The sequence below is a fragment of the Aptenodytes forsteri genome, unplaced genomic scaffold (assembly GCF_000699145.1).
Source record: "Aptenodytes forsteri isolate BGI_AS27 unplaced genomic scaffold, ASM69914v1 Scaffold183, whole genome shotgun sequence".
NCBI classification, from domain to species: domain Eukaryota; kingdom Metazoa; phylum Chordata; class Aves; order Sphenisciformes; family Spheniscidae; genus Aptenodytes; species Aptenodytes forsteri.
In genome coordinates, this window is record NW_008795918.1 from 3,537,803 (window position 1) to 3,551,575 (window position 13,773).

Genomic DNA, 13,773 nt, shown 5'->3' on the forward strand with positions numbered 1-13,773 from the left:
AAAATGTAACATTCACATGTATTGCTATTTTGGAGACATATATGGTTTAGATATAACTGTTGCCCCTTGTTGAAAAGAAAGGAAGAATGAAATCTGCATGTATGCATCTTATTTCCAACTGCAAACCTGGCAGTCTTTTATGAGGAAAAACAGTTTTGACTTTCAGAGTTACAATTTCTTCATTATTACTACATGCACCAAAGCATGCTGGGCAGGACTTCACTCCAACAAAGTAATTTCAAAATGCATTCAGTCTCTAACACGTGATATTCTCATCTATTCCTCAAAGAAGTAGCACACAGTAAAGGATGAACAGTGATGGTTTTAGTCCCATTCTCTTTAAAATTGTAATCTCTATTCTATGTCATAGAAAAAGATAGAGAGACCATTGAATGTCCCTGTCAGTCTGCGAGTATGCACGTTTGTGTTGGTGTACAAATGACTTTTTTGATGAGAAATTGTAAATAGCCCATCATTTCTATGGAGGCTCTGTGTTTTTTCATCAGCTAAACTGGCTGTGCTGCACTGCACGAGGTTGCGTGTTAAGGATCCATTGTTCAGATCAGTCACAATCAGTTGCACTTTCTCTTTTGGGAAAGATGAATAGTCACGAAGCTACTCTTTATATCTGTTTTAGAATATAACCTCTCTGAAAATCAAATATGATTATCACATCACTGGTGTTTTTTAGCTCTTCCATTAACATCTTTTGTTCTCAAAGCGGAAGTAATCACTATAATTGCCCAGGAATTTCTTGGCATATGCATCTGACTTGCAATGAGGACTTGTCATGGGCTGACAGAATAATATACTGCTGATTTCTGAACCCCGAAGTAATGTGTTACCAGATTTATACTCTGCGGTATCTCTTAGCAAAAACTTCCTTCAGGGGTTAAGATTAAAGTATGCTTTTGTTGCGTTTTTTTAGTGACTATGTTTTTGTACCTACTTTGACCCACAGCGAAATAAACAAAGTAGGGAGAAAAGGCCAATAATTAAAAGGCTGTTTACAGTTTCAAGTTTCTGTAAGTTTCCTAGAGAATTCAGCTGAGTGTATCATTAGAAGCCCTTGGTGCTCTCAGTAAAAGAGGATAACCACTATAGATTAATCAATGACCATGATTTGTTTTTCCAGAGGGGTCCTGCATGTTCCCGTTGGAGCTCTGACACTCTCTATTCCTCCCACACATCACTCTAAGCCTAGAACAAGTGGCAAGTGTCCTTCTGGTCAGACAGGTCTTTTAATGACCTGTAAATGGCATTCAGGGTTAATACTGATCTCGCTCGTCTCTCTGATCTCTGCAGAGAGATCGACTCTGCAGCTTTTTCTAGCAGCCACTTCCGCAGGACGTGCTCGTCGCCTTTTCCGTCAGACGCGTATGCTTTGTGGCTAAGCAAGCTGCTCCCTTTTCCCCTGGTCTCTGCCCACAGGCTGAACGGATACACGTTCTCTCTTTCATCGCCTGAAACATTACCTTCTCATGCCTTCACCCATAGTAGCAAAAAATGTTTCTGTATTGGCTTAGTTTCATCCAGGCAGCCAAAAGAAAACTCACATAAGGAACTGATTGTCACTTAGAAGACGTCTACATATACATGCTTCTAAACTGTTCATTTGTACTTCCAGTGCATTATGGGCCTTTTAGATGACCACCAGTTGCAGATAAGTAGTTGGCAACCTATGTATACTGTAGGGAATGAGACATTTTAAACACTCTGGGGTTTTTTGGGGGGATGTCTATATACCCACGTAGGGGAGGAATTTAATGTTATAAAAAGTAGGGGTGAGAAGATGAAAGTAAAAGGGCTGGGGTTAACTGTCTCTTTGACACACTTTCTTGCAATCAAATCAACTGAAGTAATTTATCCAGGGAGGCAATGGAAGTTCTAATGGTTGTAATATTCAGAATAGATCAAACTAAACAGCTAATTTGTACATACTAGACTGGTACATGCAGATGTGGGGGTATGCCTTTTTTTTGGCACACAGGTCTCGCCTCTCCTGCTTTTAAGAAATTGACCCTCAAAAACAATTTTTCAAAAATAAATTCACTTAGATGACTATCGTGTATGTTCCTGTAGTCACATGTGAAAAGTTCCACAAACTTAAATTTGGTAGTCTTTCCATTCTTCCAATATTTTTCTTCCTTATACTTCCCCAAGGAAAAACTTCTACTAGGGAATTTCCAAAAGTCTTCCTTCTTCAGTTTGATGTATTCAACAGGGGCACAGCAGAGTACAGTCTGTTTATGCTTCATTTCTGAATTCTTGTTTTTCCTGATAATATTAAAACCAGAACAGAGGAGAACATTTATTGCATGAGCTATTTTAGAGGTTAGACATAAAGTGTACTTGACAAAAAAAAGTTAAGTCTTTCCAGTTGATTGTGCTATTTTTTTAATCCATCTTTTGCATTGACCTGGATTTGTTCTTTTAAGACTTACTTTAGAAAGATGATACTATTGGAAATGAGCAACCAAAAAGTCTTGGATGCAGAGCAGATTTGAAGATATGCAGCTCTTACTCTTTATAAAGGTGACTAAACCAAACACATACCATGCCTTTTGCTATTAAGGAGTCTTTTCAGTAGAGGATGAGACATTAATCAGTTCATGTCACTACAGCTCATTCTTTGCTTATTGCTTCCTGCAGGTACTCAGCGTGCCAATGCCCGAGCTCCAGCTCCTTACAAAAGAGATTTTGAAGCCAAGCTGAGGAACTTTTACAGGAAGCTGGAGACAAAAGGATATGGACAAGGCCCAGGGAAATTGAAGTATGTTGAAGAATCTCATAAAACTGGATTTGTTTCTCAGGCAGATGGTCTTGCCTTGCACGTCTACAAGCTTCTTCCCATTAGAAGGAATGCAGATGTTTATGGTTACCCTTGCACTTCTGGAAATACAAAGCCTGTCGTAAAAGACTTAGTGCCAGCATGTGATTCATAGCAATGACAAAAAGCGCTTTGGGAAGAGGCATGCAGAACAGGAGGCATCTGAATTCTTCCATTATAGCAATTGCTATGATATAAACAGTTATATTTTCTCATGTCGTCTTCCACTGAAAAAATTAGATATGCTTATCTTTCGTACATCATTGCCTGTATTGATATCACAGTCCTCTTCAGTAAAGAGGACTCATATAATTAAATGTTATTAAATTCTAAGGATCACCTTAAAAAACTGCTAATATTTTTCCTTCAGCACTCTGAATGCTAGAGTGCTTGGAGTGAGGTCTTCCCTCCTTCATTTATTTGGTAATCGTGTGATTACATACTGTTATGTTAAGGATCATCATGATAAGGTACTTTCATAATTTTGTAAATTACCAATTCTTGTGCCAGCTATCAAGCTCTCATAGTTTGATACTCTCATAGTAGCCATGAGGCACCAGAACTTTTTTTTAACCATTTCTTATGTTAGAATAGGGGGGTAGGCTTTTTGTTTGTTGTTTTTGGTTGTTTGGGTTTTTTTAATTTCCCATAGCCAGTCACTTCTCACGTTTTGCAGGAATTTGTGCAGAGCTAAGACTTCATTTCTGTGAGCATGTTAAAAGTTTTCCACAACTGAAATGGGATTAAAATGGTATTGTTTAGACAGTCTTAAGAGGCAGGGGTTGGACATTGTCTGCCTATAATGTAATGAAATCATAAACACTTAAGATTAATCTATGAAAGTTTTGTCATGAATGCTTGGGCAAATAGCTGGTAGAAGAGGGTGGCATGTGCTACATGTAAGATCCATTACATTTCTTGCACTTTTTTTTCCTGACCTATTTGCCATCACACCATGGAGTTTGAAACAGAACAACAGCCTGATTTTTGAACAGAAGTTTTCTCTGGGTTCCCTTCCCAGGCACACACTGACCTGCTTTTTTTTCAAACCAGGGCCCCAGCACAGCTTGCATACTGCCTGGGTCCTCTTGTTGCCCAGGTGCCTTGCCGGTTCCTGGCCTCTCCACTTCCGTGTCCTCTGCAGGATAGCACAGCGCAATCACTGACTGATCTCTGCACGAGCAGTAAGGCCAGAAAGGGCTTTGCAAGAGGCTGTGTGGCAGGGTAAGCTGCCTCTCCATGGGCAGCAGCTTCCAGCTTCGGTCTGACTGACTGATCAAACGCACACATAAGGCAGTATTTGAATATAAAGCAAGCTAAGTTTCAGGAAACTAATTAAACACAGTTTTTTGGCAGAAGATAAAATGTTTAAGTAAGGAGGATTCTTTCACCTCTTATTTTAGATCTTTATGACACTTCCTCGCTTTCATAATTTTTCTCTTAAAAGGTACATTATGCTTTCACATGTGATGCTTCAGTCTGGTTTTGGGCAGACAGCTGCCATTCCTTCTAGACTTTTTGTCCTGTCATACTTACGCTGGAGATAATGTAGGGATGTGTGATTCTGGAGTTACCATTCAGTGACTTTCCCACGGTTTTATCTTTTTCCTTGTTAAAAGATTGATGTTTACATAAAATGTTAGATTCTTACTTACAGTAAGACTGATTTAGAGGCTCAGCCTTAGAAAAGGATTTTAAACATAATGAAAATGCCCACTTCGGGACCTTTCCCATCGAAGCCTTAAATTTAAGGAAGAACCAGGGTAGAAAAAATAAAACTACACTTCTTTGTACGAGAGACATTTTCTTGAAATCTAAAGTAGGTCCTTGAGGGAGACAGACTAACAGACAGAAGCTGCCTGATCTGGATCAAATTACCCAGCAGAAATGTGTATCTCTATGATGTCACCTTGTTACCTTGCAGTGTAAATAGATGGTTCCAACTGTGGTTCATGTTCACAAATTGCTGTTTCAAAATTATTTTGCTCTTCAGGTTAATCATCAGGAGAGATCACTTGCTAGAAGATGCCTTTAACCAGATCATGGGCTACTCGAGAAAAGACCTGCAGAGAAATAAACTCTATGTCACGTTTGTTGGGGAAGAAGGGTGAGTAGAACAGGGAAGTAAATGTGATCTCAAAACTGTGTGTCTTGCAGCTGCTGTTTCACCAAACTTCTTGTGGTCTAGAGTGAAAAGAGGAAGGCTAGCAGTCAGGAAATGCCACATACATAAGCCTAGAACATACAGCTGTTCAAGATGACTTTTTAGGCCTTGTGAAATGTAATATCCTGCCTTTGCAGAAGTAATGCGTGTGTTTATGTGAATTTTCACAATATTTGGTTGGTTGCTTTCCCAGAATGTTGCTGGGAAAGCAAAGAAAAAACAAACAATTTTCTCGTGTTGTTCATATTTCTTTTCTGTCCGTGCTGACACTGTATCTCCAGCGCTTGTTAAAAGACAGCTGCCATTTGTTGGAGGGAGGGTGCTTCAAGAATAGCCTAGAGGTTTAATCCTTAATTCAACTCCTGTCTGAGGCAATGGGAGCTGAAAGCCTCATTGCCTCTCCAGGCCAGGGCCTGTGTCACAAATAAAAGCAACTAGGCTGCTGCTAGTTGTCAAATAAATGCAAATATTCCTGACATTTCAAAGTCACTTCAGAGAGTGCTCGGTCTGTGTCTGATGAAAGTCTAACATGTTACAGGTTGCGAGATGTGCATTGCAAAGCAAGATGTGGTTAGATTTTCTTTGCAAGTGAAACTGGAACAATGTACTATTTAATGTACTATTTGCCTCTTTCGTCTCTTGATTTGTGCCCCCTTTGTCAGATCTTAAAGCCTACTGCCTTAGGCACAAATATTTTTATGGATATATTTCATGAATGTATTTGTAAATACATTCAAAATTTTATTCCTGGATACTTAGGAAACTGCAGCACCCAGCTCTTGGGATGCTGTAGTGTGCATTATTGCCATGCGATGTGTGAGTCTTTAAAACAACTAAGTTGCAATAGAAACATCTCATACAAGATTAGACAAAATTGATCTGTCTTTGAAAACCCCTAAATCCTGTTGTTTGTTTAAAGTTCACCCTGAAGTGCTTAGTGTTAATAAGGACTCACTGAAGTCTTAAAATAAAAAATGTTGACACCTGAGAGCCAAGTGCGGACTTGTTCATATAAATAATATCACCATGCTGTCTGAGGAAAAACTCAGAACTGGAATGACAAGGCTGGTGCAGGATGAGATTACACTATATTGACAGAGCAGGGTGGGGATGCAGGAACAAGGCCTGTCTTACACAGCCCTACCAGCCTTTACTTTCGCAGCTACAACCTCAACTCAGATTTAAAAATGAAAAGGAAAATTTGAAAATCATACGTGAGAGAGAGATTGATCCAGATAGACTGTCTCCTTTCATCAGACATCAGGCTTTCGCGTTTCATCACTCAGTACAGCAAGTTGAAGAGTGACCTGGAAATGGGGGTGACACATCCTGTTCCTATTATATCCAGCTTTACACAAGACTGTTTTCTTAATGGAAAAGAACGAGTTAATTAAGAGCAAAGTCAAATTAAAATGACGTCAATTCTCTATTTACAAATCTGTGTTTTGAATGAAGAAAGGATGTGTGCAAACAGTATTGTTTCATCAGAGATGGTGCAAGGATATGTATCACATCAAACTATTCATTTGGCTAGGTGTAGAAAGACAGGTCAGGGTGGAGGAGAGGAGGACGATGGAGAGGAGGAATACTGAAAGTTAATTGTTTCCTATTTGCTCCTCCTTTTCCTTTATGAAGTTTTTAAGTGAGAGTTGGCTGTTGCATTTCTTTTCCTCTCAGTAAAGAGGTGTAAGTCTTAAAATAATGGGTAATGAAATCCTCACAAATTAAAACATTTTATTAACTATTGATTTATTGGTGTATAAATTAGTAAGTGGGGCAACTCAGACATAGTTACTGCTGTTCATATGATTTTTATCATGTCTCATGATGTTTGGTATCTTCCTTGAACTTTCAATTTCTACAGTCATGCAACTGTGATGCTAGTTTAATGTTTTTACATTCATGCTTCATGTGGTGATAAATGAAGAAAATTTTGATACAAAGAGTATGATTCCTTAAAGTTATTTTCCCTAAGATCTATTAACTATTAGCAGAAGCTGCTTTGCATTTAAGAGTGGTAAATCTGAAGTATTAATGGTGCTTCCTAGGAGACATGAGTCATGTTGCCAACAACATATTACTCTACTCCTGAATACCCAAATGCCCCACAGTTGCAGCTGTTGTGTGGCTGCATACCTCTTGTATGAAGTTTTCTCACCCTTGTGCCAAGCCTTTAATTGTGGGATAAATCTGACTGGCAGTGCAGGACTCTCATGATTGATTTATTTAACATGACTCACAGTAACTCTGCGTACAAAAGGAGCTGTATGAAATGGCTGGTAGTCAAGCACAAAGTTTCTATTCTATCTTAAGATTTCATAGCAAGTCTGATTATCCCAGAAGTTTGCAAGAGTCTTCCAGATGACCCTTTACTTGATCCTGGTATTTGTGCCAAGATTAAGATCCAACAGTTGTCCATGATATCAAACCATTTTGGTTTTTTTCTGCAATTTGAAGATGGAATCTGCCCTTCTTGCCAGGGTAAGGATCTGTTTCAGTACTTCACTTCTGAAGCTTAACAGAAGCTAAGTGCTTCCAAATGACTGAAGGGAAAATGTTTTTCATTGAACAGAGGAAAGAGGCTTTGTCCTCAGCTTGATAATGGTACCTACCCTTTACTTTCCTGACAACTTCATCCTCAAAAACAACTCTCGTCTACGTTTATCTTCTGTAAAAGTTCATGAGCCAAAACATAAGTAGCAGAAGTCCTCCGTGAAAGCTGACCTTCTCTGCAATACTTCTGTCTGTGCGTTGTCTTAGTACTAAAGCAAGACCTTCTTAAGAGTCAAGTATGAAATCTTCAATCTATAGAAGATGTATCTTTATATCTATTTGTTGGAATTATAATAATCTCTGTTCCCCACAGGAAAATCCCTAGTTTTCTGTTTTCCAACTCTACCAGAGCACTAACTTCATACTTAACTCATTTCACTGGTGACCTGCAGCATAATGTCAAAATTCAGTCTCAGTGCTTTGTCAGCAATGAGTTTGTTTATGATTCAGGAAGAAGGGGTTATTTAGATTCCTTGTTCATTAGTACTGGAATCTTAAAATAGCAAAAAAAACCCAAAGGAAATGCACTCTCCAAAAGACATTTAAATACACTCAAGTTTGGAAGACAGACAAGAAAATTTAGACCAAGAAAGATAAATCACTGAAGTAATCTCAGAGTATGTTGCTAGGGAAAACAGAAATATTGTCCTTCAAATTGTCCTATTGTTGCAAGTCTGCAAGGACAAAATATGAGCGTCGCTCATTTTCATTCTTAATTTGTCAGATGCAGATAGGTCTCATGTTGGCTCTTTTCATGTTTCCTCCTCCCCCCCGCCCCCAATTATTTGGTTATATTCCTGTGGCAAAGAGGCCATTACAGCTGGAGACAAAATTTTTGATGAGAGCAGCCCGCATACAGCACTTCATTCCAGTCCTCCAAGCCATTTCAGAATAGCCCCGCAAGGACTTCACATACCTTGGCATTAAGCAATCTGCAGGATAAGGGCTCTGGTTAAAATCTTACGAAATTTTAATTAAAATACGGTGTAAGGAATGTAGATTCAAGAAAGTGTTTCTTTGCACGCGATGAACACTTTATAGTAATGTCAAGTTTCTCTTTAAAGGTTGGACTACAGTGGGCCTTCAAGAGAGTTTTTTTTCCTGGTGTCTAGAGAGCTCTTCAATCCGTATTACGGTTTGTTTGAATATTCAGCCAACGATACCTATACAGTACAAATAAGTCCCATGTCTGCTTTTGTAGACAATCACCATGAGTGGTAAGATATTTTTTTTCTTTTTGTTTTTCAGATATGTTTTCTGTTGTTCCCATTTATATTTATCAGACATATAACACAGAATCTGATCTTTTTAACCAGCAGCAAAAGAATTGCATTTCTGTAGACTTTCCTGATTTTGTTTTCTCTTGTGGTTTTAAATGATCTTATTTCTCACAAGGTCAGCAAAACTGCAACTTGGAATGTGTACCGTGGGATTGTCTCACAACACAACTCTCTGCGTTTCTTGTACATTAGCAGTCATTTCATGAAAGCAATATTAGCCTCTTATGCATGGAAAAAAAAAGAATGAAACGTTGGCTTTTTGTCAGCTAAGGAAATTAAGGGAGATTTCAAACAGGTGTTACTGTATGTAATTTGTTTGAGTCTTCCTAAAGAGTACCAAGGTCTCCTGAGTGGAAAAAACCCCAACATATCTATTGGAAGGAAATGTATGGAGGTATCTTAATTGGGGCGGGAGGAAGACTGCTGATTACATAGCTCTTAAGCAAAGTCTGTACATACACACATACTTCTAAAATAGTTATCAAGGATTTTTACATAATCCCATTTTCGCATTTATAAGCCAGTTTAAATCCCCATCAGTTGATTTAAGCCATGGCATCACCGTAAGTCTGTAAAGCTGTGCTGTGACTATTAACAGAGAATTCTGTTGTGTAGGTAGTTAGATTACAGTAATAGTGGAATGACAACTACTCATCTGTGTAGGACAGATAATGTACTGAGTTCTTATTTATTGGAAGCCAGTTATGAAGAATGAATATCAGAAAGGAATCTCATTACTAGTTTTAAAAATTAATAGAAAATTAAATGGGTGGCTGCATCCAGTTCAGTTAGTTGAAGCAACCTACCTGTTCAACTACTGCAACAATAAATGGCATATGCTGTATTGGAAAAGCAGAACAGTCTAGCAAAAACGGGAGAAAAAAACCTTACATGCTGTGCAGCTTCTGCCAACATTTTGTATTCATCCCTGGCTTCTGCAGTGCCGAACCAGAGACCTTGGGGGTGAGGGAGGCATGACCCCCTCTCTTTCTGGGAGTGCTGGTGCCAGTGACAGCACTGCTTTTGTACAGCCTCAGGGGGAATTCAGAAAATGCAGCTGTGACAAGCAGTTATGCATGGAAGGAGAAGGCTCTGACTGTCAAATCCTCATCTTGCAAACCCTGTGTACAGGCAGGTATAATAAAGCCCTAATCTTTCCAATAAAAATGTTGCTGAGGATGCATAAGCAGAAAGTTTAAGAAACGTTATTTTCTTTGAAAAAGAACACTAGACTTAAATCTAGTTCCAGAAATGTGGAGGATTTTTCACAATGGATCTTTATTCACATGGGAATATTTGCAAATATTCCCTACTATTTGCAAAACCCTACTATTTCAGAGTTGCTGCCATCTGATCTCAAATCTCTCAAATTCCCTCCCTCCCCCCAAACCCTCCTTACACGCCTGACAAAATGAACATAATAGGGGAAGAAAGAGAGAGGGGAGAGAAGGAGATCCTTTAGATCCCATTGACATAGGGCTGGTGAGCACTGCGATACATAAAAAAGCTTCCAGCTACTGTTTGTGAAAATATATGGAGAACTCTGTAATCACCAGTCAGAAGAGGGAGCAAGGAGCCACTGTAAGCAGAAAAGACAGACAGCAAGAACTGTCAGGCTGGGAAAGGGTAGAAGAACCCTTGGCCTCCCAGTAACATGAAAACGAGTTAATCCTATATAGGGTGTGTAAAGAAAATAAAGAGTGGCTATCATTTTGGAAGATATGCTTTTGTAAAAAGGCTAGTCTGGCAGGGATTGATTGGGTTAATACAGATTTGACATTTTTGAGAAGTTGCAACTTAGGTATCTGAGGGATTTTCCACACCCTGCAGGCTTGCATTTTTTCTGTGCCTTGCTGAGAATGTAAAAGAAACACAAGAAAAAACCAAAAATACCACAATTTAGACATAGCTATCTGATTGATATATATGGAAATATATGTACGTTTTGATGACAGAGCAGTGTACAAACCACAAAGTTTCAGTGTAACAATTGTAACTCTTTCTCTTCCAGGTTCAGGTTTAGTGGTCGAATTCTTGGTCTTGCTCTGATACATCAATATTTGCTAGATGCCTTTTTTACACGACCCTTTTATAAAGCCCTCCTCCGAATGTGAGTAGAATTGTTCTGTATGCTTTTTTGTTTGGTTGCTTCCCCACAGCTGATGCCAATTTGTGTATGGATAAATTACGATGTTTTATCGTCAAAGAAGACAGGCCATTGTTTATAATTTAATCATTTAATTTCAATCCAGGACTTTTTTAAAAAAGTTCACTTGTTTTCACTCATGGTTATTAGCCATTTACCTAATAACTCAGAATGTTGTTTCTGATCAGTATGAAAACCCCGTGTTTTGTTTTAGCCATGTTATCAGCTTTCTTCTACAAAAAAATCTTACATTTGAAGTTGTACAATGAAATGCTGTGGTCTTATTCCAGATATTAATAGAGTTCTTCTTCATTTGTCTTGTAATGACTCATAGGATAGGATATGAATCACTTTGTAACTTAGACCGCAAGACCCGTTCTCAGAGGTAGACTGATGGATGGCAATCTCCATTTTGAGGAGCTTTGCTTTGATATACTTTAGACTTCATTTTTAGAACTACTCCTCCTGTTCTGGCTGAAACAATGAGAGCTGCAGTTGTGCAGCATGTCTGGAATTTAACACCTGATGAACTTAAGGTGCTTCACTTTTTGTCCTCCATTTGAAAGCTGATTTTGAGAAGTCTGGAAGGATATTTTTTGTATAAAACATCATACATTCTAGTAGTGTGGAGTAATGCGTCCATTCCTATTGCACATATATTTTAAAAGTACCTAAATGCTAACAGCATCATTTTAATAAGAGTGAGGACTTACCCCAGATGGACTTTAATACTAATACTGTGTAACTGCCAAATTAAATTAATTATTTAACTTGGTGGATCTCTAAACATTAAAATGAAAAATTATGGGGCGGCCACCTTTGTACACAGCCTAATTCATGCAACTTGCCCATCTAAGCCCTGGACCTTCCTTTTCCTCAGAACTGATGTCCCATCCAGACTACCTCTGCAGATGGGACATTGTGCCCAATTCATCAACTTTGATGTACGGGCTTTTACTGCAGGATGTCACTTAAACTACACTTGAGCGTCCAACTAAAAGTCCAGGGCTTTCTTCTGACTTTATACGGACCCAAGAATAGAAGCAGGCAGGGAACCCTGCAGCTGAAAAGCACCTTACTTAATGAATAGCCCCAGTGTCCTATTTCACAGAGCAGGATTTAAGGAGTTAAGAAGAATGGCAGAAATTGCCACCACGGCATTAAATATTATTAACAGCTGACATGTTCAAAGCTTGGAGTAGTAACTGTTAAAGACAGCAAGGGGCCATTGGCTTACAGGTTGGATTTGTAAAAGAAGGACCAGGTAAGGGGAAATATGGCAAAAGGTAAAAAGATATTTCTGTGGTAAGCGGGGTATCTGAACAGACTTCTTTGCACAACGAAGAGACGAGAGAGGTGGCAGTGTAGTCACATAAGCAAAAAGGATAGTAGTTGCTTGTTATAAAAACGTACCGTTTCTTTTATGATTTGAATTTTTTGTCTCTTCAATGTATGTATTTTCATAATTCCAAAATATTCGTCACAGGAAACATGGGGCAGACTCACCATAAGCTTAAAAAGCAATGTGTCTTCAAATTAATAAATTCTTGAGTTTTGTATATTAACAAAACTATTTTGTGTTATACGGTAACTGCTATTACTAGGCAAATAAACAGAGATTTGAAGTAGCGTCTTCTTTATTCTACTGATTTTTCTCTTGGCTCCCATTCTCAGTCTGTTTTTCAGGACTGTCCTGTCTGAGTTTAGTTATTGAGCACACGCTACTGCCATCATCTGTATTTCTGTGTTTTCTTCTTGTTTATGTTAGACTCTGTGACCTGAGTGACCTGGAATATCTCGATGAGGAGTTTCACCAGAGTTTGCAGTGGATGAAAGACAACGATATACATGATATCCTAGATCTCACATTTACTGTAAATGAAGAAGTTTTTGGGCAGGTGTGCAAGATTCTTAATTTACTTTCCTTTGTGTATTCTGCTATGCTAGATAAACATTTATTTGGACAGAAGAATGGTTATCATTCCCTGCTGATTTGAACAACTTTTTATAAAATTCCAGTTGATGAAAACAATGTTGAAATCTAAGGAGGAATTATTATTTGTAACCAGTCAAACATGTCTTCTGGTTAAGGAGATTTTCTGGAGACTATCTGAAATATCAAAATTTTGGATTGCTCTGCTGGAGGTAGTTTACCTGAATTTAATTGTCGCAGAGTTAGCATTCAAACGTATCATAACACCTTTGTTATGGTATTATTTAGAAGACTTCACTACTTTAGTCGCTGTAAAGATTGTTTCTTCTTCTCAGCTTATTCTTCATACTAAATACGAAGATTCTTCAGACTAAATGGGATTTAAAATATGATTTTATCCAAAAAAAGATTTGTTGTATGGTCTCTTATTTCACATATTCCAGTTTGCTAAAGTCAGTCTTGGCTAGTGCTTTTGAGGAATTAATTCAACTTAAAAGTTTAAATTATTACAATTCTTTCTTTTGCCTTTATAATACTGTGTTGTCACTCGGTCATTTTTTTCCTAAGATCACAGAACGGGAATTAAAGCCAGGAGGTGCCAATATCCCAGTCACTGAAAAGAACAAGAAAGAATATATAGAAAGAATGGTCAAATGGAGAATTGAGAGAGGAGTTGTACAACAAACAGAAAGTCTAGTTCGTGGTTTCTATGAGGTGAAAAACTCCAAATTGAAATTTACTTTCTTCCTTTATCCTCCCAAAATATTTTTCTCCTCATATACATTTCCCAAATACAGCGTCCCAAAAAGCAGATACATATATAATCAGAAGTGCCCTTACAGATATTCGGGGGGGGGGGGGGGGGAG

At 38.3% G+C, this 13,773-nt stretch overlaps 1 protein-coding gene across 1 annotated transcript in view; it reads left to right on the forward strand.

The window, feature by feature from the left end:
• Positions 1-13,773, forward strand: part of HECW2 (HECT, C2 and WW domain containing E3 ubiquitin protein ligase 2) — a 166,016-nt gene that overhangs the window by 139,568 nt on the left and 12,675 nt on the right. Inside the window, exons 20-25 of the mRNA XM_009284694.2 lie at positions 2,653-2,773; positions 4,824-4,937; positions 8,612-8,764; positions 10,839-10,937; positions 12,742-12,871; positions 13,474-13,620. Coding sequence (XP_009282969.1) covers positions 2,653-2,773; positions 4,824-4,937; positions 8,612-8,764; positions 10,839-10,937; positions 12,742-12,871; positions 13,474-13,620 — 764 coding nt within the window. The remainder of the gene's footprint in view (positions 1-2,652; positions 2,774-4,823; positions 4,938-8,611; positions 8,765-10,838; positions 10,938-12,741; positions 12,872-13,473; positions 13,621-13,773) is intronic.